Genomic DNA, 27491 nt, shown 5'->3' on the forward strand with positions numbered 1-27491 from the left:
CCCCTGGGCACACTCTGGCTCATTCTCACCCCCCCAGTCCCTCTCTGACCGGCAGCTCTCCAGCCACTCCTCCCCAGGCCTGTAGCCCCCCTGGGGGTTGTTGTGGCCCAAGGGCAGCCCCCGGCATTTGCCCTCAGTGAAACTCCCCCAGTTGGGCTCAGCCCATGGCTCCAGCCTGGCCAGGTCTCTCTGCAGCCTCCCTGCCCTTGAGCAGATCAACACTCCCACCCAACTGGGTGTCCTCTGCAAACTGACTGAGGGTGCACTTGATCTCCTCATCTAGACCATCAACAAAGATGTTAAAACAGGAGTGGCCCCAAAACCGAGCCCTGGGGACACCACTCGTGGCTGGCTGCCAACAGGATTTTACTCTGTTCCCAATGCTTTAAGAACAGAATATTGTGGCACTGCCTTTCCTCATGGTCCTTTTAAAGCTCTCCAGGATGGACAGCCAAGGTGTGCAAGATAACCAGGCACTGGGGCTCCAGCTGGAGATGCACCTACAAGTTACATGGACGGGTAAATCCAAGCATCATTTCAATTTCTGCATTTATTCAAAGCTCGTTGCTCTGTACAGACCACCAGCTCCTTCACCATTAGGGAATAAATGGTACAACTCAGCGGAGGGACACACCACCACGGGACAAAGAGCAGCCTGAGGAGCCACCAGCAGTGACAGCCACACTGCAGTAAGAGCAAGCCACTGCTGGTTTGCTGTGATTTCTTTCATCTACAAGTCCTGGTGTAGCCATTCACACTGATTCAGAGAACAAGCCTTTCTCACAGCACCACTACTGGTCACTCTGCGCTCTGAACCTATCTCTTTGCTTCAACTCCTTTGCAGTCAGCCTAGAAGGAACCAGAGATTTTAAAGACCTGCATCAGCTGTCCAAAGATGGACACCTCCGCTCGCCGCCCAAGTGGTTTCCTTACCAAAGCCTGTCAGCTTCTCGGGGTGACAAAACTCTGGCAACATCACTTCTCTGTGTCTCCTGCCCTGTATCTGCCCCTGTTGCCAAAATGGAGAGGAGCATTAATGCCAACAGCATGGAACCAGTCGTCATCCCTCTGCTGCAGCCGCCCGGGGGGCTGGAGGGCAGGCTGTGAGCAGCAGCAGCGTGAGCTTTGCATTACTAATTCACAAGGTGGAAAAAATTCTGAACTAAGGGTCGAGGAGGATAGTCAAGCTCTCCCATGCTACACCAGGAAACCGTGGACAGAAGACAGCTGCTAAGCTCCGCGTTGAGGTTGGTGAGGTGGGGACTCAGGCTGTAGTTCAGCCGCAGAAGCGTGGAGCTGGCGTGGACACATCCTCACGGGGTTATGAAGCGTGGGAGCTCGCACCAGCGCAAGGCCGGTCTGTGTGCACAGTCTGGGTTAATTCTGCAGTGAAGGGATGACACAGGTGACAATCAGTACGGCAACCGGTGAGCAAGCCAAGCCAGCAACACGGAAAACTATCAAGCAAAAGCATATCCAATAAAACAGTTTTCACTCAAAACCGTCAGGCACTTCACCACCTCTACGCCCTTTGAAAAGCCACCTGGCAGCTGCAGAACACAGAGATTGGTTTTGGGAAGACTTTCTGCTGTCCACTGTGGACACGACGTGCCAAACCACTCACTGCCAGTTCCCAGCCAGGGGCTCCTGCCTCTATAGTTCTCTTAACGATCCATAGCCCACTCTAGACAAATATTTTACCTTGCAAAGAAATCGAAACAAGCCCACGGAGCTTCTTCCCAGAGGTCAATTAAGGAACCTGAGTACAAATGGTGTGGTGAGCAGGCTGAGTGCCAACCTCCTCCCATGGCACAGGCTGTCTGCAGAAAAAAATGCCTGGAAAAGGGTGTCTGTGGCTGGGCAAAAGGAAAGAACTCTTGGCCAGAGGAAAAAAATACCAACTGCTGTGGGATCTTTAATGTTCCATCAGAAAAGCTACAACCGTACGTTTCAGAGGTTTATTTGAAAACCCAACGTAAGAAAAAACTTCCCTAAGTTGTTCCTGAAAAATGTACCTGCCTCCTTGGGAATTAGCTGACCCTGCTAAAGGTGTCAACTTGTGCTTCTGGGAACCTACGCGTTAAAAGCCTGATGACTGCACCACGAGAGCATGACTTTAGCAGTGTTAAAATCTCCTCCCTTACAGATTACTTCAGACACGACTCGAACACCGTTTCCAGCTTGAACACCGTCCACGGTCATTTCGAGCACTGTGGTTCTTCCAGTTTAAGGTGCTGAGCCACCAGGAGAAGATCTCCAAAAGCCTCAGCTCTCACGCTATCACTCTGCAGCCTCAAAGTCACTCTTTTAACTCGAACTAGGAAAATTCACCACCAGCTAATGCACGTGTGGATAATTTGAGTTCACCAGAGACTCAGGCAGTGCATGGTGCAGCGGTAGAAGTCTCCTTCTGTTGAAAAGTTTGGGCATGCATGGACAGAAACACCTCACGGTTAAAATGTTTTCTGGTTATGCAGACTGAATTCTGTCAATTAAAAGAAAAACATGCTTGGCAATTCAAACAAACATCTCAAAAGCACTGCAGTAGTACTGCAAGGGAGCAGTTAGTAGTGAAATATATAGATATAAAGCGTTACCCACTGCTATTGAGACAGCACTTATGACAGCTCCCAAGTAGCCCTGGATGAACTTGGATGTCGGAGAAGGCTTTGGAAAGAAAAACAAAACATATTTTCAATAAACAAACTTCTGGTTATTAAAACGCAACCAAGCTTTTTTGTTTGTTTTCGTCTTATTTGTTTTAAACCAGAGACAGGTTTAATTTTGTCATATTGTTCTGTGACACATGGTCTGTCATCTAGCAGCGGCAAAAGCAAGGAAAATTGTAGCCTCACGAGCAAGGTTAAAGGGAATGGAAAATTAATTGGCATCAAAAAATTATAGTAATAGCAGCTTAAAAGAAGTATGTGAATGAAATTCAGCAAATAGTACAAAATTAGCATTCTTACACACTAGTGATGAACCCCAAACTCTCCACTTTAAATATTTGTCTTTGAAATGTTATCTCAATGAGCTGGATGGTTTCCAGCTCAGCTCCTCATCCTGAGCTTCCCACATCCTGCCATGGGATGAATGAAGACATGGAAGAGAGCAGGGACAGCCCCACCGCTTCCCAGCACCACTGCCGGTAGCGCATATAAAACCCCGGGGAGACGGCGGCGTGATCACGGAGCCACCTTCTCCTATCCAAAAATCCAGATACCATTTTGCTTTGTGCTCATTTACACATCAAATGAAACCATTTCATACCAGTTTGAACTAGATACTGGTTCAACTCAAGGCACCGAGCGCTACTTATGTGCCTCGAGTCATTTTGAGATCCTCATGCCATTTACAGTTGAGGTTTAAAATGGAAGTCTACACAGGAGAATGGCCAATCTATAAATTCATCACAGTGTCAACTCCAGAGTTTCTATTAACAGCAAAGAGACAAGACTTATGTTTCTGTGTCAAAACAGACCCAACGCGCTGCATGCGCCGCATATGTTGGGTCTCCTCACCTTTGTCGCGTTGCGGTTTGCATAGTTGACGCAGGCATTGTGGCTCTGATTCAACCACTGAAGAAGAAACAAGAAGAGACAGGCATAAATATAACTTTACAAAAATAACAACAACAACAAAAAATCTGTAAACATGAGAGCGCTGCAGGAAACCCCATCTCCCTTTGGACCGGCTCGCAACTTGCCACCTCTCTTCAAAGGCTCGTGCACACCCTACGTCCAAGCTAAATCCCTTCGAAGGGAGGGACAGAAATCTTGAGGCACCTAGTGCCCAGCAGGCAGCTCTGCTTCCCCATCTACTTCATGTGCAACTTCTCCTGGCCCGGTCCACCTCCACACAACGCCTCAGTGCTATCAGTCTTTATTTTTGCCGGTACCAAATCCATACGGCTAAGACGTTGCACTAAGCCCAGCAGCCAGTTTATCAGTCCTTTTTTTAGCTCCATGGTTCTAGAACAGGGGGTCATAGGAGGTTTGGGATGAGGAACAGGAGATGAGGAACAGCTGAGGAGCGACTGAAGGAGCTGGGAGTGTTCAGTGTGAGGAGGAGGAGGCTGAGGGGAGCCCTCATCCCTCTCTGCAGCTCCTGACAGGACATTGCAGAGGCTGGGGCTGGGCTCTGCTCCCAGGGGATCAGGGACAGGACAAGGGGAACGGCTGGAAACTGCCCCAGGGGAGGGTCAGGCTGGGCAGGAGGAGAAAATGTTTCCCAGCAAGAGTGGTCCGAGAGTGGAACAGGTTGCCCAGGGAGGGGAGAGTCCCCATCCCTGGGGGGGTTTCAGGGCCGTTGGGATGAGCTGTGGGGGATGTGGGGTCGGGGAGAACTTTGCAGAGTCGGGCTGAGGGTTGGACTCGGTGATCCCGGGGGCTTTTCCAACCTGAGTGATTCTGGGGTTCTGTGATGTGCAGAGCTACCATCGTAGGGATACAGATGCCACTAAACTGCTATTTCTGTCCACAAATTTTTGGACTAGGATCTGCCACCAAAGCAGCAACTGGGGATGAGTAGTACCATGTTTCTAAAGGGTTTTATTCACAGCAGCTGCTGGTGTTGCAAAGAAAATAATAGTTTCTGTCCCCAAAACATCACACTCCCAGGTCAGAGCATGTCAGAACCAAACTCAGAATCCCAGAACCCTCTCGGTTGGAAAAGCCCTTGAAGCCCCTCCAGTCCAACCATGAACCTCACCCTGACCCTTCCCAACTCCACCAGATCCCTCAGCACTGGGTCAACTCTGACTTCTTCCAGCTGTGGCCAGAACTAAGAAGTGTGAGGGATAAAGTAGGGGTGAGGAGAGACAGAGTGAAAGGAGGCACTAAAACATGGGAATCGGTCACTGCCGAGTCCATGGCCCACAAACACATTTTTCCTGCCAACCAGCTCTCTAGCCTGGAACTCTGGACCTAGCAAACCTTACCTTATTGTTTTATTTAAATAATAGTAATAATTACAAAGTCCTCTTGCCAATATGCGCTGGAAATTTGCTTCAGTTTTCCAGCTGTGGGGGGTTTTGTAACCCCCACAGCTCATATCTACATGAGCAGGTCCACAGGACTGGGCTAGGGCTAACCTGAGTCAAAGACAACTGCTTCACCGTACAATCCTGCTCCTACAGAACCCAGAGTTTGTTAATGCAATAACACACGCCATCCCTAAATCCTATGCTATTTGCTCAGATGACTCTCTTTTTCAGAGAGATGTAGACAAACTGCTCAGATATTGCCCTTAATCTAGAGTTTAATCCGTCTCTAGATTGAAGACAACCCCTCTACCTGTTTCTTGACTCCATTGTCTTCCCAGGTGGCCACCTGACACCCTCATGGGCTTTCTGAGTGGTGCCTCTCTAGGCTGCTACTTCTCCTACTTGCATTTTTCAGAAAGGGGTGACCCACGGGCCCATCATGGTGGAGAGAAGAGTTTGAGAACCACTCGTCAAGCAGCAGTAGCTCAGGCTACAACTGCCAGACTTGCCTGCTACAACTTCCTCCTCGAGCGGTCTTGTTTTGGTTCCACATTTGTCTAGTTTTAAAAGAATTATTCCACCCTTTTAAAGCCAAAAGTTTCTCCCAGCTACACCATGATGGTGGGAATAAGAGCTCTTCACATAAGCCATTTACAGGGCACTGAGCCCACACCAGCTCTCGGGGCTGGCTCGCTCCTCACGCGCGCAAGAGTAATTTCTCCAAAAGCCAACTCTTTCCATTAAAAACAAACAAACAAAAAAAAAAGGTGAGGCAAGTTGCCTTCAAAAATATGAATGAACCTAGAAGTCTCCAGCCACTCTCCCACTCCCAGCAGGAAAAGCCACATGGCCCAACTTATAACTAAATACCCCAAACCACAAGGTACTAGCACGTACCAACACATTCTCGGTTCTGCAGTCTTTCTAACATACCAGGCAGATCCCATTCTGCTTTGATATTTCTTAATCGCATAATTCTCTCTCATCACTTACTCTGTAGACAATAAAAAGACATTCGCAACTAAAAATAAGTCTGAAAGTAACTTGGGCTTGCATTTCTGTTCGTGCTTAAATTATACTCAAGTGGGGTGTTTACTATGGATAAAACTCATTCACACGCACGTTTCTTCCCCTTTCTCTTAATTCCCAGAATTTTTACGGGAAATAACACCAGCAGCTCCCTACATACAGACCTTTTTTTCCCCAAAGCCCCTATAGCACACTGAACGCAGAGGTCCTTGGCTTTGCAATGCACAGCTATTCCTGGGCAGAGGGGCTCCCGCTGCCCCCAGCCTTGAGCACACACTGCACTTCCAACGGGAATTCACCAAGGAAGATCCCAACTACTTGACAAGGTGTCTTCAAAACAGCAGATGTGTGAGCTTAAGTGCTTAAGGGCCTGCATTTTCATGGAAGCACACACTGTGCAATCATTTACAGCTGTCCAAAACGGGTCCAAAAAGCTGATTTTGACATCCTGGGATATTTTGCATCTCCCCTATAACAGCATAAATAGCTGGGTGCTGGAAAACGGAACTAATATTTTGCTTACAGCTCATTCCAGACCTACAACACCTTTCCCTGCTTATATCCAGCCACACCATGTCCCCGTTAACTAAAGCATTGACGGTGCAGAAAAGCCACGTGCATCAGTTTGTCCTCTAGACACAAGTCAACTGCTGCTTTCCCCTTTCCATCCCATTCTCCCCCCATCTGGTGCATGATGGAGGATGAGCGTTACCTGCCAAAACACGGTGGATGCCAGCGTCTGGTTGGGCAAGAGAAGACCAACGACCTGCAGGAGAAAAAAAAGTTTCTCATTAGCAAATGCATTGTTGGTTTGCTCTCGGTGCTCTTCTAGGCATGCAAACAGCAAGCGTATTTCTAATTCTCTGAATAAATTATCTTAATTTATAGCTTTATTTCATTATAGTTACTGAACTTCCCTGCCTATTGTCTCTCCATTTTCTGGAGTAGCATAGCTGCCCGTGAAAGCTTCACGTCTTTAATTATTGCTTGCGACACACCATGCAAAGAGTCTGGCAGCAGATATGTTGAAAGGTTAGCTCATTAAAATATAATCAGTTCTTTAATCCAGGTATATCTGGAGAATAACACAAACATTGCATGAATGCAAGAGTTCAAAGTTGTTACTATTGGCAGTGAAGGGGGCTTTTCTTATTTTCCTTTGGCACGTTCGCTGTTTCAAGCACAAGAAAGAAATCCGATTTGAACATCTGAAGACAGGAGTGCCACCTGGAAGCACATGTGCTCCTGTTTGGGAGCCTGAATTTTGTTTCAAGAGGATTGTTGATGTGTCATACTCCGAGCTGCGAAAACTCCTGCTTGGGCTATGAGCTCAGGCTGGCGATCGCCGGCTCCCAGCGGCTTACGGCTGCCTGTCCCTGCGCCTCTGGCCAGGTGCTGCCTGCTCCTGCATGAACATGAGATGCCACAGGCTTTGCAAGGTCACCCATCGTGGCACCCAAGGCCACAGACGTGGGTGCTGCCTGTAGAGTGCTGAGAGCACCCTTGGGACAGGGTTCAATACACCTCCAAGCACACCCTCTGCAATTCTTTAAAGACCCCATCTCTTACACCCACCGCAGCACTGCCAGAATCCCTTCCGCCTTGTTTCACAGCAATCTTTCCTCTGAAAGCATAAGAAGTTGAAGCAGAGGAAAGGGATGCAAAGCAATGGGACTCCCAGCAATAAACCCAACAGATGTGGACAGGAAGATGAGTTCTTGGGCAAGAAACTGGTGAGATACTTCCTAGCATCACTGTCATTTTCTCCCCTCCTGTGCCTTAAATGTCTGATAGTTTTGGAAGAAGACAAGGTCTTCCTGTTGCAAAATCCCACATCTTTGTTAAGAGTATAAAGACTGAACAACTCCTTCTAATCCCAAATACATTTATGTTCAGGACACTCATGCGAACTGGAACACTTCTGAGGCACCTGGGCAAGAAAGCTGTGAGTTCATTCCCACACTCTGACCATCTTCTGCATCATTTTCTTTAAGTTTATTCCTAAGAAGCTGAGAAGAAAGAAAACTTCCCTGTTGCACAGCGAGCCCGCTGCAAGGAGGGATAAGCTAAAGCCATCTCTGCACATCTGCAGGAGCATCAGTTGAAGAGGAGGCAACTTCTATGCTTAAGGACATAAGAGAGAAATAACAACAAACAAAAGGGTAATAGGGTTGGGAGGCCTGATTTCATTTACATCTTCTTTCCTTTCTCCTCCTCCTCCTCCAGCTTTTCCTCCTACAGCCCTTCGTGAAGTTACAGCTACTTTGAACGCTGGCCGAGCGCCAACCTGTGCAAGTTACACTAATTTACTGCTTCCATTCAATATGTGGATCTTGTCATTAATTACTCCGTTGCTGGTCTTAGCCAAACGAATTCAACAGGCGATGAACCTCCTCACCCCAGGACTGACTTACGCGCCTGAAGCCAGCGGGCTAATGAGGCTCCGGAGGAGAGGGAAGACTGCAGGCAGCTACTTACATTGTCAGCTGAAGCTGAGCGCCGAGAAAAATAAAAGAGGAAAATAAATAAATAAAAAAGAGCACCCAAAATCTGTATGACTGAAAGAGGCACGTTTAAATGCAAACTCTCCATATGTGCAAGAGTCTGTCAAGAAATGTACAGCTTCACTTTTAATTACTGTCAGGGGAAAAAATAACTAAGAAGGAAAACAAAATAAAAAAAGCTTCTAAACACTAGAAAAGTACCAGCTACAGAATTTAATTGCTTATCAGGTGCGAACTGGCCCTTCATGGCCCCGAAGCCAGGGCTAAAGGTGCCGCTCGGACAGCTGTCGGCTTGGAGCAGCCTCGTGGCATGTTCGCGTTACGAGTTCTCCTCTTGCGAGCCCCAAGTCCTGCCTCGTGCATCAGCGAGAGTTACCCCCCAAGCCCATCTCAAGACCCGGGTCTATCTCTACGTGCTTTGAAACCTCAGCAAGACCTCCCCCCATTTTTAAACAGCTGGGGAAAATATGGTGCTTAAAGCTGTGGGTGGCAGCTGGGAACAGCAGCACAGCTTCTGCTCCATCCTCACTGCCCATTTGAGCTGAACTTCTTAAAAGCAGATAAATCTTCCTCCTTGGAGCCGGGATGAAACACAGCCCCAGGGTAAAAGGCTACAGCCCACCAGCTGCCCTGCACATCTCTCCTCTGCAGCAAAGGGAGATAATGCGAGCGGCTGGATTTGCTCCCTCCGGGGTTGAAATTCAGGTGGGTAAAATCTCCCTGCACTTACACACACCCCGTCCTGTCCCCGCTGCACCTGATTCTGGGGTCGAACCGTAAACCTGCGCACAGAAAGGACAGAGGCTAAAAAAAGCAAATGATTGTGACTCTGGGAAAGAATAAACAGCCGCAGGATTTGGTTGTGTCAAGGGAGTAGCTGCTTCGGCCAGAAAAGAAATTATTATTTTCAGCAAGACCTTAATCTCTTTCACAATGAGCTAAACCATACTGAATTATTTTGCATTAGCTATAGGGGGTGTGTGTGTGTGTGTGTGTAAATTACAACCTGTATGTAGGCAGCGTCGTGTATTGACCGACAGGCAGTAAAACGTGTTCATCAATAACCTGATCACGTCTCCGCCGGTGTCTCTGCAGGGGGCTGCAGTGACCCCCGAGCACCGGGCGCAAGGGCACGCCGGCACGGCTCTGCGGGCGAGGAGAGCCACGCTCGCTCAGGCAGAGCCCACCGCAGGCACATTAAGTCTCTCTTGAGGAAATCCCATCCCCCTATGTGAAATGCAAGACTCAAACTGTTTTTATGCTAGAGCAGGCTGCCAATTTTGTCACTAAATTTCACAGATCGATTGGCATAAATGTTACATTTTAATTTTAACATTTGAAACGCTTGGGGTTTTTTTTCTTCTTCTTTTTTTTTTTTTTTAAATGACAAGAGGTTCCAGTTTATCCTTTACAGCTAGTGAAATTGGGCTCATCTGACAGCTCTCGGCTCCTCTGACAGCTCTGGATTTGGGCCGATTTCATTGTCAATTTGATCGTTAACTCATTTTTGTTTAACCTTTTCTTTTAAAATGCCCCATACAAAGTTACCACCAAACCCTTACACATGACAACAAATAGTAACAGCCCGAACGATTTCTGCTTTTAGGTGACAGCAATCCCGCTACCGCCGTTTGGGGAAGGATCATTACCTTTAAACAAGTACTGTGCCACAGTCCACTGGGTTTAGGAGGAGTAAATTTAGCAGAATTTGCTCCTTCAGCCATTTTAACACGTGTGATCTACTAAGCTGAGCCAAGAGCTGGCAGCTGGGAGGACCTTCCAGCACCAACTCTGGGTGATTTGGGGCAAAACTGTGTGCCTCAATTTCCCCATTTATAAAATGGGGTTAATTAACCGTTCCTGTTCCTTGAAGAGAGGCTGAGATTTCGGCATTAGGAAGACAGGCAGAATTATCTGGCTTTCGCTATCAAGAGCACCCAAATGCTTACAAATTTCACAATAACAAGTACAAACTAAAAACGCCCTTAGCGATAACCCCCCGGAAAGCACTCGCTGTTTTAATTAATCAAAACGAGAGCGCACGACACCGGCCTTGCCGTGCTGCAGCTTGTCACGTTCAGGAAGCGACTTGTAAAACATGCAAATGAAAAAAAAAAAAAAAGTGTCCAAAGATGAAATCCGAGAGTTGCAGAAGTTGCATTTTGCAGGCAATGAGCTCATCTTGGTCTTCCCTTTCCAGAAGGGAAAGATAAAGTTGAAGCCATTGCAGGGGGCTGGGCGAATGATGTTAAATAGATCAATAACCTCGAGCACAACAAGCTGGGTCCAAAGGGCAGGTTTTCCGTGACGAAGCCCTTGCTAACCTGTGATGGGAAAGGTGGGAGCCCTGTGCGAACGTGCTGTGAAAGGTAAGGTGGAATTGGGAGAATTGTCTGCGAGTGCTAAAAAATGCATTTCTTGGTACTTGCAAACAAAGCGGGTGGGGGAGATGTTAAAATACTTACGATGGGTGTTCCAAAGGGAATGTAACCTATTAAAAAAAAAAAGATGCATGAGTTTTAATATGCGGTTTTGGAATGGGGAAAAAAAAAAAATCACATTAAGACATTGACCAGTTTAGGGTAGAAGCCACAACCTGGCATGATGGGCTGCGCTCACTTCCCCCAGCGGGGACACCTACACCTGATGCACCAAGCATCGACTAGAGCAGCCTCCTGATTTCTGCCCAACGTCCTCCCCATCCTCTATTTGCTTTTCTTGGGTTGTGGTCTAAGAGTTTCCCTGAAAGTTGTAACACCTAGACCCCAAAGCTTACTCTGGTAAACCCAGTCTGAGCCAGTGCAGGGGATCAGCCCTTCAGAGGGCACCGTGCTGTTGAGCATGGCCAGGCACCAGCAAAAACTCACATTGGCAGAAGCAAAGGGATGACAGCTCAGACCAGGAGCTGCTTAGTCTGGACCAGGAGGAGCTGGATGCTGCTCTCTGAGCTGACCTGGTGGCTTGCTGCCACGGCAAGGGGGAGATCCTGCCCCCCTTCCCTGGCTCACTCACGCAATCTGTTCCCTCCCTCGTGCCAGCTCTGGTTGCTCATCAGACCCTCCCACAACCTACCCTCACTAACCCAGAGGAAAACTCTCCAGCTTTCCGTGCCACTTCCCCTCTTGTTGAGCCTGGTCCCACCAGGACAGCGTGCTGAAGATGCTCACGGAGCCATCTAACAAGCTGCAGAGCCAGTTAAGGAGCAGGACTGTGCCACCACAGGTGGAACCACCCTCTTTTACCATCTCCTTTATCAACCTCTCCACTAGTGATTTTATACCAGGAGAGCTCATTTATTTCTAGGTCAGTAGAAAAAGGAACGGGGTATAAGCTGAAGAAAGTATATTTGCATCACGGAGGAGAGGGGGACTATTTTAATCATAGGTATAAGTTAAAGCTCTCTATATTAGAGATAAGGCTTTACCCCAAATCTTGTTGAGTGCCACAAAAATCAAATGCTTCACATTTTTCCCCTGCTAAGTCTGCCAATTTTTGTGCTAATTATAATTCATCTCTATGACTTCCACTAGAAGGTCTCAGAGAATTTTACCAATATTACTGAATTAAGCCTCATGGATCCAATTTACAGTTGGAAAGGGCAGAGACCTGAGGGGAAGGGAGGGGAAGGAATATTTAAAAAAAAAAAAAAAAACCAGAACAAGGCAGCAAAAGAGTGGGTCCTGGCTTTTATCCTCTCCACACAAAACGTTATCTTTCTCAAAAGAACTGGAAAACAAACCGCACCAACCCTGTTATTTTTCCCCTGTGCTCAGTATTCAGGTGAAGATGTTCCCTCCAAAAATATGGAAAAGGTTCTATTTATTTAAATAGGTCCTTTGGGAAAGGACCAGGCTGCATTTGCACCCTCTAGAGAGCTGCTATTCAACTCACAGCAGAGGTAGCTGTGGACCTGTCCACGGCAGAGGGACACCCCGAAGTGGGAAGGAGGAGGCCGTGAGTTAATCATTCAGCAGCCCAGCTGAGCCACGGACAAGCCAATCTTTCCTGGGCTCCCAATGCCATGGCTATCAGGTACCACCACACACGGACAAATAGGTGTCATCCCACTCTCTCCTGGGGAGTAAAACCCTAAGATGCTCGTTGGGCCTCAAGCTTCACGTTAACTACAATATTAAAATGTCTGTTTTAGTGATGGATACCTCAAAAATGCCGGAAAAGACATTAGCTTGAGTCTTAAAATATCTGAAGGAAAGGAAAATATTAAGCGCTAGATCTCACACAGTCATTGAGGACCCCAATTCTTGATAGCAAAAGGATTTAGGCATTTGAATTCCTTTCTGATTTGGGTCTGAATGTTTACAAGATGCAACTCAAAACCAGGAAAAAAAACCAACCAACCCAAACAACAACAACATTTTGCACCAATTCCCAGTAAAAGGAATGATTACCCGATTGGGACATACCATACCTGACATCCGGAAAGGCATGAAGATGGTCTCATTTGTGTCAGGGTGGATGATGGCCTGCAAAAGAGTCAGCAGACAGACACGGTGAAGGCAGAGCAACAGTTGGTGAGGAGCAGCCTCTACAAACAGCACCTTCAACTGTCCCGGGGGGCTTCACGTGCCTCGGCACCCTCCTGGCTTTTGCAGCTCCAACCAAAGGCAGTTATTGCTCGGCCGCCTCCACAAAACCTCCTCCTAACGCTGCCTTCCCCTCTCCTTAAATAATTTAGCACACATTAATAATTTAGAAGTAAATAACTTAACCTGAAATACAGAAAGCGGCTCTTTCTTGAGACTATAATGTCCCCAAAGGCCACCCACTGCTGTATCTTAACCCCAGGGGGTGAAATGCAGATTTAGGAGGGGAAAAGGAAAAGCAAAATTCTGTCCCTGCCTCTTTTCAGCATCTCCGTGAGGTGCAGCTTAATGTCCTGAAACTCTGCCCTAAGAAAGAAAGGAAAAGCCCTCGCTGTGGCAGAGGGAGAGGGAGGGCAGGACTGTCTGCTCGGGAGGGAACAAGGGTGTAAATCACTTTATTCTGCTTGTCAAGCAAACGAGTCGCAGGAGAACCCCGTAAGAACTTGTGTGGCTTAGCCACGGCGGACAGACTGAGACTGAGGAACATCTTCCCCATCTGCAGCTCTGTCTGCACGAGCCCGCACGGCACGTCAGCGGAAACCTGAAATGCTGCTTCAGGATCTGGCTGAGTTGGGGAAAAACCACGCAGGTATGGTCCGCTCCAGCTGTCACCCTAAGGGTGACCCCAATAAAATCCCCTCGCACGTCATGGGATTTGGACTTGCCAGATAATTCAACCTTTACTTTTATCCGCAGCTTCTCAGCCAACGCTGGCGGCTGTGGACAGTTCAACCTCCACGGAAATCCTAAATCTGTTCTACTGACAAACAGACAACGAAGCTCACTTGGCCCGTTTTTACCAAATTTTACAATTAGCCCAGGAGGTTGCACGGGCATTAACTGGCTGGGGATGAAAAATCAGTCCCCAGGCAATCCAAGGACTGCAGGGGAGGAAGGTACGACACAGTTACAAGCCTTACCAAAGAACTGTCAAACTATTTTCAAAAGACTGGAGACATGAAATCTCTTGACTAGACAGGAAGGAGAAAATGAAGACATCAAAATATATAAATACAAAAAAAAAAAAAGAAAAAAAAATCAGACTCTTTGGTGGCAACAGTGTTCTCTGCATTTACATTTCTGTGGCAAGACAAAACAGCAACTGGCAGAGTCAATAATGGAGAAGAGGACAGCATCGCTTAGCAAAAAGGAAAAAAGCAGCAATATTTGAAAATAATAATGAAATATATAAAAAATCGTATTACCTGCTTTATTTTTTGAGCTCCCCACAGCTAGAAAAATAAAAGAGAACATTGCATTAAAAAAAAAAAAAAAACAACGAGCAGTGTAGTTTTATACCAAACCCCAAACATTCATCTTTTAGCTCCTGTAGTAAACGAAGACGAGGGACTGCTTTAAACCAGACTCACTCTCTGCATCCTTCCAGGATGTATTTAAAGATCCTTTACACACACCGAGCTCCTTCAAATCTGTGTGGCCAGTAAGACCAGCAAGGCAGGGAAAATATTCTTTCTGATATTGAATGGTAAGCAAGAATAACAACAGCCAGACTTCACGCTCTGCTATAAGCTTTACAAATCGAGAATTATCTCGGCAACTCTGCCGCACGTAGAGCTCAAGGTAAATTTAGCACAGCCTCTCCTTGGATGAGCTTCCTGCAGAAATTGAGCCTTGCTGGGGAACAAAGGTGGAGCAAGCCCTGCAGTGAAATACAAGAAGTATCTCTTTATATAAAACCTGGATTCGGAATAAACCACCACTACTTTTTATTTCTTCACAAGGGAAACGCACCGAAAAATGTTCATGAAGAGGAAAAAAAATCTCATTTAAAACTCTCACGAGCGCCTACTGTTATTTACTGACTGTAATTCAGCAGCAGCAAAACACCTCAAGTCAGGCTCAGTCAGCAGAGATCTACGAGCACTGAGGAAGAAACATCCCGCGTGAGGTGCAGGTAGAACTAACGAGTAGGTGCACACCACCAAGAGATGCTCTGGCATATACATAAACCCATAGTTTGCCCCTGCTTAGTTAAGGCAGAGGGCTTTCCCTGATGAATTATATCTAAATGCAAATTATAATCTTAATTAAAAAAAAAAAAAGAAAATAAAAATCCCCATTTTGATGTATATAATTCTAGAGAAGGATGAAAAACTGGGACTCCTGTAAAATCCCACAACAGAGCGATCGCTTTTACTATTAAGAATTGTTCTGCTCAGCTCAAGTCTGGCTTCAACTTCCAGGCACCGGCTTGTGTTACACCTCTGTCTGACAGCCTCCAGCGCGCTCTATTTTTGTTCTTCACACAGGTACTTGCAGCTGCTAAAGCCACCCTTTAACCTTCATTTAAAGAAAAAAAAAATTACAAAATTCATCCGAGCCAGGAGACTGGCTGTTTCATTGGCAAGGCGTGTTTGCCAATCTTTTAACCACCCTCGTGGCTCTTTTACATCTTTCCAATTTGTCAACATCCTCTTGAATCGAGGACGCCAGAAACCAGACAAATTATTCCAACAACAGTTGTACCCCTGCCAAACCAAGGGGAGGCTAACCTGATGAGTTCTGCTCTTGCTGTTGATAAATCTGAAGACGGAGATAGCTCTTTTTGCTTGGAGAGCTCACGATTCCCCACCCAAATACCTACCCAAGCGCCGTGCACGTATTTTACAACACAGGCTCTCACGCTTAAATTTTATCAGTATCATGGTATAAATAAAGCCTCATTCTGCCATTCTTCCTCACCTGAGGTTTAGTGCCTTCCCCAAATATAAATCCGTTAAAATACTGTTGAAATGAGGTAATCACTCGATTATAAATAGCGTGAATTGACCCGCTCGTACCAGCAACCCCGGTATTTCACTCCAAATTCAGCTCTCACTCCAGAATTGAAGCTCCGTGATGAACTCCACTGCGTGCGATGAGTTACTGGAGTATCTAAATGTCACAGGCTGAGGCACGTATCCCTAAGGCTCTTCCCTGAGGAAAACTTCTCTTTTTAAGGAAAATCATTATTCCCCATTTTACAGTCAAAAAACAGAGGTTGAGGGACACGAAGAGACGATGCTTGTGGTTGGCGGAGACAAGATGCGTCTACCCCTCACCAATCCTAAAATCCCAACGGGTGGGAGGCTGCCTGCCCAGAGAGCCACCAGGGCTTTTCTGCACCTGCCTGCCCACCGGCTTGAGGACTTCCGTGGGGTGAAAGTGGAAGCCCTCGAGCCGTAGGTGGCTACTCAAAGCGTCCCAGTAACCCTGGGGCTGCCCAGGTCTCGTGTATCTTAGAAGTCAAACGAAACCAAAGGATTTTCCTCTCCAACTGCAAGCACCAAGACTAGCAAAAAGGAAGAGGGATGGTTTCTGAGCCAGCACTATGGCTTTTTTGGTCAAATTATCTAATTTCATTAATTGATCCCAATATTTATGCATTTTCCTGCTGCAGTGCAAATATTGTTAGAACATGCGATTTCATTACTTCTCAGAAAGAGACTTTACAAGATGCACCTGATGAGTCACCTAAAGATTCTGCCAGCTCATTTTCACTTTTTTATCCTCTAATTCATTTTCTGTCTGCAGCATTTTTCAATAGCTCCAGTACTCTGACGAGTCTTGCCAGCTGGGGGGCTCGTTTCTGAGAGCAAGTCTCTATTTTTGCTGGGGATTTCATTCACGCTCTCTCCGGCCATCTTCGAGAAGCAGCCAGATTTCGATCTCATTTTCACTAGCGTGAATCCAAAGCGTCTTCACTGAAGCACGTGAAATGACTCCAGATTCGTGCTCAATTTATGTTAGATTTAGGTCCACGGTCTCTAAATATAGTCAGCCTATACTGGGTGGGTCTCCTGTAACAGATGATTTTCCTTCGCACCAGCTTTGCTGGATATTACTGGCTCAAAGCAACACAGGGGTTTCGCCATTCAAATCTGGGTGCAAGAACAAAACCTGCTCATACATGGGTTTACACCAAAGAAGCCCAGAGGACACAGGGGCAGGAGCGCTGGAATGCTGTTAACATGTTTCACTATCCACCCAGCAACCTAAGCAGGCAGTGATGGCCACGTTTCTCCAGCCTGGGGCCGGTGCAGCCTTCCACCAGGCCAGACCAGGCTCTGCACCACGGATATTTCCTTCGTGGTTGCAGAGGAATCACCTCCAGATTCTGCTTTTTTTTACAACTTTTTAAAAAAGAGATACTCACCACTTGGCTCACCGCCTACAGCAGATAGGTTTAAAACCCCGAACTCAGGAACTGAACTCAGTTATACAGAAACTTCAAGTGCTTATGACATTTAAGGAAGGGTATCAAAGACTGCCACAACCGAAGGAGAACCAAAGCTACAGAAAGGAGATAGAGATTGGAATAACTCTTGGGGAACAGAGACCATCTTTGGTTGACAGGACATTCATTAGCATTCCTTATTTAGCAGCAGAATCGCAGCTTAGAGATAGTTTTCCAAAAAAGTATTTATTAAAAGAATGTACCCAGCCCAAATCTATTAGCTAACACCTGCCACTATAAAAGCAGTACAAAGAGTACCAGTTATTCTTAAAATATTAACTTCCCTCCTATTAAATGCAGTAAGATTTCATCATCCTGGACTCAGAGATGGGATTTTTATTTTTTTTTTCCCTTCTGCACAAAGTTCCACCTAGATTAGAAAAAACAGGTCTACAAACTGTTCACCCGTGTTTCCAGCAGGCTCCAATGCTGCTAAAAGAAGTGGCCAGCTCCACCCTACACCAGTGCAGTTGCCTGTATCCAGACCACCTACTACATCACCAAAGTTGGCCTTGAGCGTCTACAGTCAGGAGAGCACCGATGGATTCACACCACCTACTCCCTTGCGTTTCCAGCAGCCACCTCCCTACGGTCAGTGGAGGCACAAAGGCAGATTTGATGTCAGGAATCTGTAATAGATGCTCTAACACTTCCCTCCCTCAACTGTAGGCACCAACAGGACCCGGGTTCCTTGCACAACACTGTAGCAGACATGGTAATGATCTTAAATTCACGGGTGCGTGCTCTGGATATGCCATGTCAGGAATAACTCTACAGAGAAAAGCTCTTACTGATTAACCACACACTAAACATGAGTAAGGACAGGGCATTAGCTCATTTTCAAAGAGCTAACGAGGAGTCACGTGGTAGATGAGCCTGACGTGTAAGAAAAAACACAACAGTTTAAGTTCTGCGAAGACTAAGTGGCCCACCTGTGTTAGACTTTGCACCAACATCACTCCCAACAGTTGACAAAGTACCCCAAGTAAAGACAAGGTTGAAGAGAAAGTCCTCAGAATAATTAGTATTTTCTGTTTATTTATTTCATCTGCCCACTCAAGGAGAGACAGAGCCCCATCTTGAAATCTGCTCATCCCCTTCTCGCTCCATCAGGGAGGTTCTCACCCTTTCACAAAACCCCACCTGCACCAACAAAATTTTAATAAGGTAACGACCTGGAGTTTGCACCCCATCGGAAATTGCCAGTAGTTTCACACTCTGGGAGTTGCAAGGTTTATTAAAGCAAAGCTTAGATTATCTATTCCACACTGAATTCCAAATATTGGGTGTCGGGAAGGGAACGTGTGATGCAGCAAAGCTTGTTCTGAAGAAGAAGAGCAAGCTGCTTTCATACGCGTGGCCATTTGGAAGGACAGCCTCCAAAGCCAGATGAGCTTTCTGATCACCCCGATTGTTTAAATGATACAAAACCAGAGGAAAAAAAGAAAACCTGGTTTAAAAGGCATAAAACTTTCTGTGCTTGGAAAATTCATTGAGAAACCCTTCAGACCAGCAACAAGGACCTGGCATCGCATTAGTGTCCGGTGATAGTGATGACTCTGAACAAGTTTTAACTTCATACTAGATCCCTTAACTGGTAGTCAAATGGCCAGAGTACAACACTGGAGGCGGGATTCATCCCCTCTAACAAACGTCTATGAGGTAATAAATACCTCCTCCAGCAAAGTCTCTGGATTTCCTTTATGTCAGCAGCTCAACTCATCCCGACGAGATGACCAGTACAGGCTGCATAACCTGAGGGAACTGGGGGGGTTCAGTCTGGAGCAGAGGAGGCTGAGGGGAGACCTCCTGGCCCTCGGCAACTCCCTGCCAGGAGGGGGCAGAGAGGGGGGATGAGTCTCTGGAGCCAAGGAGCCAGCGCCAGGCCCCGAGGGAATGGCCTCAAGCTGCCCAGGGCAGGGTCAGGCTGGCTCTGAGGAAGGATTTCTGTGCAGAAGGGGCTGTTGGGCGTTGGAATGGGCTGCCCAGGGCAGGGGGGAGTCCCCGGGATCCCTGGAGGGGTTGCAGAGTCGGGCTGAGCCAGCGCTGAGGGGTCTGGGGGAGTTGGGAACGGTCAGGGGGAGGGTCATGGTGGGGATGGAGGAGCTGCGAGGGCTTTTCCAACCCAGATGGTTCTGGGATTCTGTAACCTACACTCAAGAAGTGCTTGCCTCTCTCCGTTGACTTTAAGATGGGACCTACATGATTAGTTCTGGCTCAAAGTGGGTTTGGCTCAAGATGTAGAAACATCCCAAAGTGTCAAGCACCTGCAGCTCATACCAACTTCAACACGGATTGCAAAGATACAGTTTCTTTGGATTCCAACGGGAATTTGATGAAAGTTTAAGATTTTGTGTTAGAACATTTAGGAATCCCAGACCTAAGCACTACAAATTTTCCAAACAGATCTTCCACAGATCTAGCTGAGTCGATCTGCCCCTTCCCTAGAGCATGAACCAGAAGCACTCAGCAGCAGCTCCACCACAATCCCATCAGCAGGATGAGCTCATATTTATCTTCACTATAAGGTTAAACATACTGGAAAACTCACATTCGCCAGCAGCACTGTGGGACATTTCCATTTGAAACCTTTTGGCAAGAAGGTAAAACCTGCAGCAAGTGCAGCTGGAGAAGAACATCTATCCATGGCCTCACCGCCGAAGCCCCACTCACTGAAAGAGGAGGCCCATCCTAGACAGCAGGTTCCCTTGACATTATTTCACTGTTATTTCACTATGCTTCTGAGAGATTTTGTTGGTTTTTAAGTTTATACGGTGAAGGATGAAGATCTCCCAAGTGCCCACTGCACTGCAGTCTCCCACAGCACCGCATTTTTCCCTACCACCTTCCCAGTTAATAAAGGCATTTATAGGGGTCAGGCCACCCCAGGTAGCACCCCCAGAACCTCTCAGCAGGTAACAAGAAAACAAATAAGTATCTATTTTTAGTATTTCACTACAACTAAACACCAGTGCCACACTCAAGGCAGGTTGGTGCAACCCGACAGAGCTACCACGCGTTCTGCTTCGCTCTCCACCCGTCCTTTCTCCCCCAGGAGTGCGATCACTCATGCTTTGCATGGCTTTCTCCCACTTCTCTCCAGCTTCAGTCCCAAAATCCCACTTCTTGAAGAGTGATATTTAACATAGAGACAAATGCACATCACAAGCTCCAGCCAAAGGATTCAGTTAGGGCTGACTGCTTTTAGCAAGATTTACAGACTGCCAACACTGGAATCCCAGACCTTTTGGTTCCACATTTAATGTCACCTGAATGTCTGTAAACCTGGCTGATGTGCCTAATATATATAGAACCTGACATCTGGCTTTACTAATAAACATGGAAAAATGCAAAGCATCTGACACTGTCCCACACAGCATCTTTGTCTCTAAATTGCAGAGACACGGGTTTGACGGATGGACCACTCAGTGGATCAGGAATTGGCTGGATGGTCACACTCAAAGAGTTGTGGTCAACGGCTTGATGTCCAAGTGGAGAGCAGTGACGAGTGCTGTTTCTCAGGGGCTGGTGTTGGGGCAGGTGCTGTTTAACATCTTTGTTGGAGACATGGACAGTGGGATCAAGGGCACCCTCCACACGTTTGCCAACACCACTAAGCTGTGTGGTGTGGTCGATGAGCTGGAGGGAAGGGATCCATCCAGACAGGACTAGACAGGCTGGAGAGGTGGGATGTGCAAACCTCATGGAGTTCAACGAGGCCAAGTGCAAGGTCCTGCCCATGGGTCAGGCAATCCCAGGCACAAATCTAGACTGGGCAAGGAGTGGATTGAGAGCAGGCCCAAGGAGAAGGACTTGGGGATGTTGGTGGAGGGAAAACTGACTGTGAGCCAGCAACATGCACTCACAGCCCAGAAAGCCAACGGTGTGCTGGGCTGCACCCTGAGCAGGGTGGGCACAGGGCGAGGGGGGGATTCTCCCCCTCTGCTCCGCTCTGGGAGACCCCCCTGCAGGGCTGGGTCCAGCTCTGGGGCACCAACAGCAGAAGGACACGGACCTGCTGGAGCGGGGCCAGAGGAGGCCACAGAGATGCTGGGGGGGCTGGAGCCCCCCCTGTGAGGACAGGCTGGGAGAGTTGGGGGGTTCAGCTGGAGGAGATAAGGATCCGGGGAGACCTTAGAGCGGCCCCCCAGGGCTGAAAGGGGCTGCAGGAAAGGGGGGAGGGACTCGTCATTGGGAGAGGGATAGGACGAGGGGGAACGGGGTTAAACTGACAGAGGGAGATTTAGATCAGATCTAAGGCAGAAATTGTTCCCTGTGAGGGGGCTGAGGCCCTGGCACAGGCTGCCCAGAGAAGCTGTGGCTGCCCCCTCCCTGGAAGGGTTCAAGGCCAGGTTGGACGGGGCTTTGGGCAACCTGGGCTGGTGGAAGGTGGCCCTGCCCGGGGCAGGGGGGTGGGACTGGGTGATCTTTAACGTCCCTTCCACCCCCAAACCATTCTATGATTCCATGACAAAACAAGGTAAAATAAACCACTGCCTACACTTGCTCCTCAGTAGGAAATCTCACCAATGGACCTTTTGCAACCCTGCTCCTAATAATCTTTACATTAAAAAGATTTTAGCTCTAAGGAGATAAATAATCCAACACTCAAATGATCCAACGTGTGGGATAAATCACAGAGGGTATCTATATACATGTTCTGCCCTACATCTGGCATGGAAATGTCACCAGAAGAGGCACCAGAAGACACTGCTCTTCTTGGACGCTGATGGAAAACTCCTTCCCCATCCTAAACATGGCTGAGTCACAGGGCCACGACCTGCTGCCCGTCTGCAGGACCATAAAGCCTTTGAACAAATCCACACATGGAAGAGCATCGGCTGAGATACCTGCCTGCACCAGAGCACGGCAAGGCAAGCGCCTCGGCGTCGGGAACCGGACTGGAAACCATGAGCAACCCCAGTGCAATCCACAGATTTACACAGATACAAACCCAAGTGTAGGTGGAACCAGAATCAAGTCCCGACTGATAAAAAAAGATAGCACTTAAATAACACTTTGCAGCTTCTCAGCACTCAATAAACATTAACTAATTAATCCTCACAGCATTCTACTGGGAAGACTTAAGCAGAATAAGAAGCACTCACTGAAAACCATGACTTGCACCGGGGTTGCAGAAGGACTTAGATGCCATTACACAATTTAAAGTACAGTTTTTGGAAACCAGGCTCGCTAATCCAACTAGATTGCTCATGATCAGATATGTTTCAGTTTATTTTAGCCATATGGAGTTTGCAAATATAATCTGATTTGTAATCTAGACATGACTTTAGATAAATTCTCTTAATCCTCACAGGGTGAGATGAAGTAAAGCCAGTTTGTAACCGAGTAGGAGCATCAACAGTAGCGTTTAGCAATGGCTTCTTTAAGGTGTACTAACCTACACCACTTCTGTCCACCTCCCTAAGGTGCCTTTTGTCCTCTGACAGTCTGGAAACGATGCCTAAAATGCTCACCCCATCTTAGTGCCACAGAGACTATTCAGATTGCAGAAGAGAGAAGGTCCAAGCTCAGCCCTTGGACCAGCAAACCAGCCACTTTCTTGCAAAGAAAAGGAAGCAGCAGGACCAGCCATATATCTAGTTTTTATTGTATCCTCCAAGAGACCAGAGGAGGAAAAAAAAAAAAAAAAAAAAGTACAGTTTACTGCAAATGGACCTCTTCGCTCTTCATCAACACTGTTAAGAAAAGCTATTATTCTCCAAAAGGGATGCTGTTTAGACTCTGATAGATTCATTGTTCTCTGCTGTGTCTGGGACAGCATGAGCGGCTCTTCCCGCTGCTAACATGATTGAAGGAAGAACACAGTAATAAATATATGCCCATTAAGCTGGTGAGCCTCTTTTCACTTCACTGATACTAATGGGGAAGAAATGAAACAGTTTCAAAACAGCAAGTTGCCAAAACTGCATTTGGAAAGGCTGAAGAGTGAGAAGTCACAACTGACACACCACAGTTCATGCTCCGCCAACGCTCGCAGGAAGGGGCTGGCTGGAGAATAGCAAATGTCTGTCTCCAAGGGACAATTTCAAAAAGCTGCATTTTTCCTCTCACTACAGATCATTCAGCTTGAGTTTATTTTTAATTTATTTTTTTTTTTCCCCTCCAACCACCCCCTTCATGTTGAAGGGGTGAAGCTCGCAGGGTGAGGTTTCTAAGGGTACAAAATCGGGTAATAGAGCTGTCTCGCTGCTATCTTGTTTTCTAACAAACAGATATTCATGCATATTAACATGCACGTGTAAGTAAACATGCAGTCGAATGAACAGACAGATTTCCAACAGTAAATCTAGGGACCTGTGTTGAGCTAGGTGACCTCCTGAGGTCTCCTCCAGCCTCGATTAGCCTACAATCCCACAGCAGACAAAGAGGATGATCTGGATGGATCAAAAATCTAAACACCTGGTGTCTCAGAGTCAGCAAAAGATCCACAGCTCAAGATGTTTAGTCTTGGTCTTATGAAACCTGGATTAATTTCCTACCTCCATCCCAGATTTATCTTCAGCAGCTCAAGTTGGTAGATATTTACGGTACCACAGCCCCCCCCATCCCAGGCCTGCACCCCATCCCCTACGTTTGTACAGACAACACAGAGCAGACAGAAAATATACAGAGTTGCTCAAGTCAAAAAAAAAAAAAAAGAAGCATTTTGGGAATGGGGGAAGGGAGCTTTAGTTTTTATTAAGATCAGCTCTCTGAACCAGCTGTGCCAGGGCAAGCCAGCAAGGAGGTGGGAACACATGGCCGGGAGGAAAAGAGGCAGAGACATGGCAGTGCTGACTTAGATCAGCTCATGCTGCCATGGCATCACACTTCCCCTTGCAATATTCTGGGCACAGAACAAATTTGTACCAGTTCACATAGAAAGTTCAGGGAATGATAAATTTAATAGGTACCATCCTTATTGTGGGTGCACGTTTACGGACAGAGTCACCTCTATAAGACTAACGGCTGCCCATGTACCAGGGTTGCATTTAGTTAATTAGAGAAGTTTTTAAACCTCTTATTGGCTCTATTGCTGGCGTTAAAAAATAAAAAACTCGCATGGAAAAAGCATCACTCACTCTTGAGAGTCCTCGTTCAATGCACACGAATCACCCTCAGACACTTCTGCTATTCTGTGGCTCTTTACCTCTCTCTGCTGGCAGGACCACAGGGAGAAGCTGGGGTGCCAGCCTGAGACCAGGACCGAAGGGACAGTGGGGAGGTAGAGGAGGACACTGAACCTTCCTTGCTGTATTTTTTAGACTGTATTCTACTTGCTTAGATACTAAGTTTTTTGGATGGAGTGGTATGAATCTACAAATGGGGCAAACCAGGGCTCTGATCCTAGCTAGCAGCCAGTATTTGGAGCAGTATTAGGCTGAGGAGCAGTGATCTTAGGCAGTGGTATTAAGCTGAATGCTTAGCAGTGAGTTCTACCCCCATTTCAAAGACAAAAATAATTCAGTGCACAAGGGAAAGGGCACGTTTTGCTGGGCATGTCAGCAGTGTAGCTCAAGCACGGAAATACTGCAGGGAATTCTAGCTAAGAAAATAAAAATACAAGGCATTTGTGGGGGGAAAAAAAGCTGAAAGAGCAGCCTGAAGTTCATAACAAAATCTCCCCGGCACTGAGACCTTACTGCAGTCCTTCCAAGGCAGATCTCCGGTGCTCGAACACTGCTGTCCGCATCCGATGCTCATCAGCCTTTTCTGCCGTGCACATTTCTGCAGCACTGAGCACAAAAATCACACAGGAAAAAGCAGCTGTGTCGTAAACCGGGAGTGATGGAAATCGCTCTGTATCTGATAGCCGCCGAGTGCTGCTTCTCTTAACTTTTACCACTGCTGACATGCCAGCATCAATCTGTTCCTCCAATCTGTGCTGGTCTGTTGGACAGGTTGGGAAAGGGACTCACACACACAGAGGACACAGATGCAATCCTACAAATTAGGAGAAGAAGCCTGAGGATAAAGGACAAAAGCCACACATCATTATGCCCTGCAGTTGGTACAGCCTTTTGGTCAGAGGCTAAACCTCAGCACCGTGGCTCCTGAGCTAGAGAAAACCTTCACTTTGAAGCAAGCTGGCTCTTCATCCTTGTTTATCAGGCTGATATTTTACAGCCCTTGTTTTTATAGGAGAAACTATTCCCTCAAATGAAACCTTTTTACTCCAGCGGAGATTCCCTCCAGGAGGCAGTTTGGGGAATTGCCTGCCCTGTTTAGAATTGGATATGTTACAGTCTATACCTTCTGCTGCAAATTGGCTCCGGGTGCACTTGTGTGTGTCATTTTCACCTACCCACTCGCAGATCGCACCAGCCACCGGAGCTTCGTGCGAAGGGGCCGGATTCTGCCAACCCCGGGAGCCGCCGGCAGAAACCGTCATTAAAAACGGCTTGGAGCAGTGGGCCTTTTAGCACATCTCCCTCTTGCCACGGAGCCGTCTGTAAGGAACGTGAGCTGAAAAGCTTGCTGAAGTAGAAGAGACCACTGAAATGAGGAGCACAAAGTGCAAAGAACGTATGCTCGAGACTAAGGAATCCTCACAGAAGGGCAATAATACAACAGCAGCTACAGAGTTGGAAAAGATGGGGCATAAATGACAACTGAACCAGTTTCTCCCATCAACATGAATCCTACACGTTTCCTTTTTTTCCCCTCCCTTCTAAGGATCCTACTATTTTCTAGCTTCCTCTAGGACAGGGAGATGAAAGGGGATACACGCCAGCAGATGACACGCCAGCACTTCAGATCCACTTACCCTCTGCAGAAGGAGCCACATGAAGGCCATCTAGGGATGTGGTCACCAAGCAATAGGAAGTTTACTAAACTCACTAGTTCTCTTGACATTCTCACAGCAAATTTTTGTATTTCTAAACATAAGAAAGAGCCATTTCTTCTATCAAACACTTCTGGATCCATAAAGTTCAATCACCCGACGCAGAGACATGCAACGACCCCAAATCCCCCACCAGGAGACCGAACCTCCCCAACAGCATCAGGGAGATTGTTCTCCAAGAATGTTCTCCAATCCTGTTAAAACACCTAAACCCAAGCGACCAAGAGAACAGAAACACATCCCAAACGGCTGCATTACCAAGAATACCTTTTTATTTAGAGAAAAACTATGAAATCATAAGAGCCTGTCAGAGATGGGGCTTAATTACAGTGTGGGCTATTTCCACTACGTGGAATGGTTTTTGGTTGGTGGGGATTTATTAGTCGAACGTGAAACACTCAACTTTGTATCTCATAAAACACAAGTCTGGCTCTTAAATATTCAAGGAAAAAGCTGGGTAAATAAGCTAAGCTGAAGAAGTGGAGACTAGAGCATGTTTTCTTGCTTCAATACATAACCCTGAATAAATACTCCCCAAGCAGCTATTAGTCCTCTGTTTTGCTGACTACATAATTGATACATCCATGATAAAAATCATGTTTTTAAAACATTTTTCTAATGTAGGAAAAAACCCTATCATTTCCCTCAATAAAAAGCTACCAGCAGTCTAGCAGCTATCGACGGTTAAAAGATCAATTCTTCATTTTTGCTAATGACACCCAAGAAATAGGTTTTTACCACCTTGAGTTCATGGTCGTTTTCCCAAGCGGTGAAACCACTCCAGTTCAAGAGCAAGTACAAGAGCTACTGGGTGAGTGTGAGAGGCCTGAAAGTGGATGAAATGTAAGTGTTAGCAGTGTGACTGTCCATGAATCATCACATGGAGAGTAACTGGAGCAAAGCAGCATTTATTCTGGAAACAGGCTTAGAAATGGTCATGGGGAACTGGAGCAAAGTATGATTACGGCTTTGCAAAGGTTTGGGTTTTTTTTTCTTTAGATAGTCCATAATTGTTCCATTTCAGCTCATTTTGAAAAAGCTGCTTTGAAAATGCAGGAGAGAAAGACTCGCTCTACAAGAACCCTGTCAAGAAGATAAGTGTGGAGGAGATACTTGACGTTACATAGCTTTAGGCTCTTATATTTTTCCATTTTTCATGCGGTAAAACCATTTCAGCAAGCAATATAGATTGTGCTGAGCTGTTGTTATGCTTTCAGCTACTGCCTGCCATCCTTCATGAGAGCCACGAATTTCTGAATGAGGAAAAAAAAAAAAAAAAAAAAAA

General features: G+C 46.8%; 1 protein-coding gene across 2 annotated transcripts in view; it reads right to left on the reverse strand.

Annotated features, from left to right (window-relative positions):
• The window catches only part of SFXN5 (sideroflexin 5), a 102745-nt gene that overhangs the window by 48127 nt on the left and 27127 nt on the right, over nt 1–27491 (reverse strand). For both annotated transcript variants that reach the window (XM_026847268.1, XM_026847269.1), the window contains exons 4-9: nt 14327–14353; nt 12947–13001; nt 10983–11008; nt 6726–6779; nt 3522–3578; nt 2602–2667 (exon numbers count right to left, since the gene is read on the reverse strand). In XM_026847268.1, the coding sequence (XP_026703069.1) occupies nt 2602–2667; nt 3522–3578; nt 6726–6779; nt 10983–11008; nt 12947–12965 (222 nt within the window). In that variant the 5' untranslated portion in view covers nt 12966–13001; nt 14327–14353. The remainder of the gene's footprint in view (nt 1–2601; nt 2668–3521; nt 3579–6725; nt 6780–10982; nt 11009–12946; nt 13002–14326; nt 14354–27491) is intronic.

This window comes from Athene cunicularia, assembly GCF_003259725.1.
Source record: "Athene cunicularia isolate RWA chromosome 4 unlocalized genomic scaffold, athCun1 chr4_part1, whole genome shotgun sequence".
Lineage (NCBI taxonomy): Eukaryota > Metazoa > Chordata > Aves > Strigiformes > Strigidae > Athene > Athene cunicularia.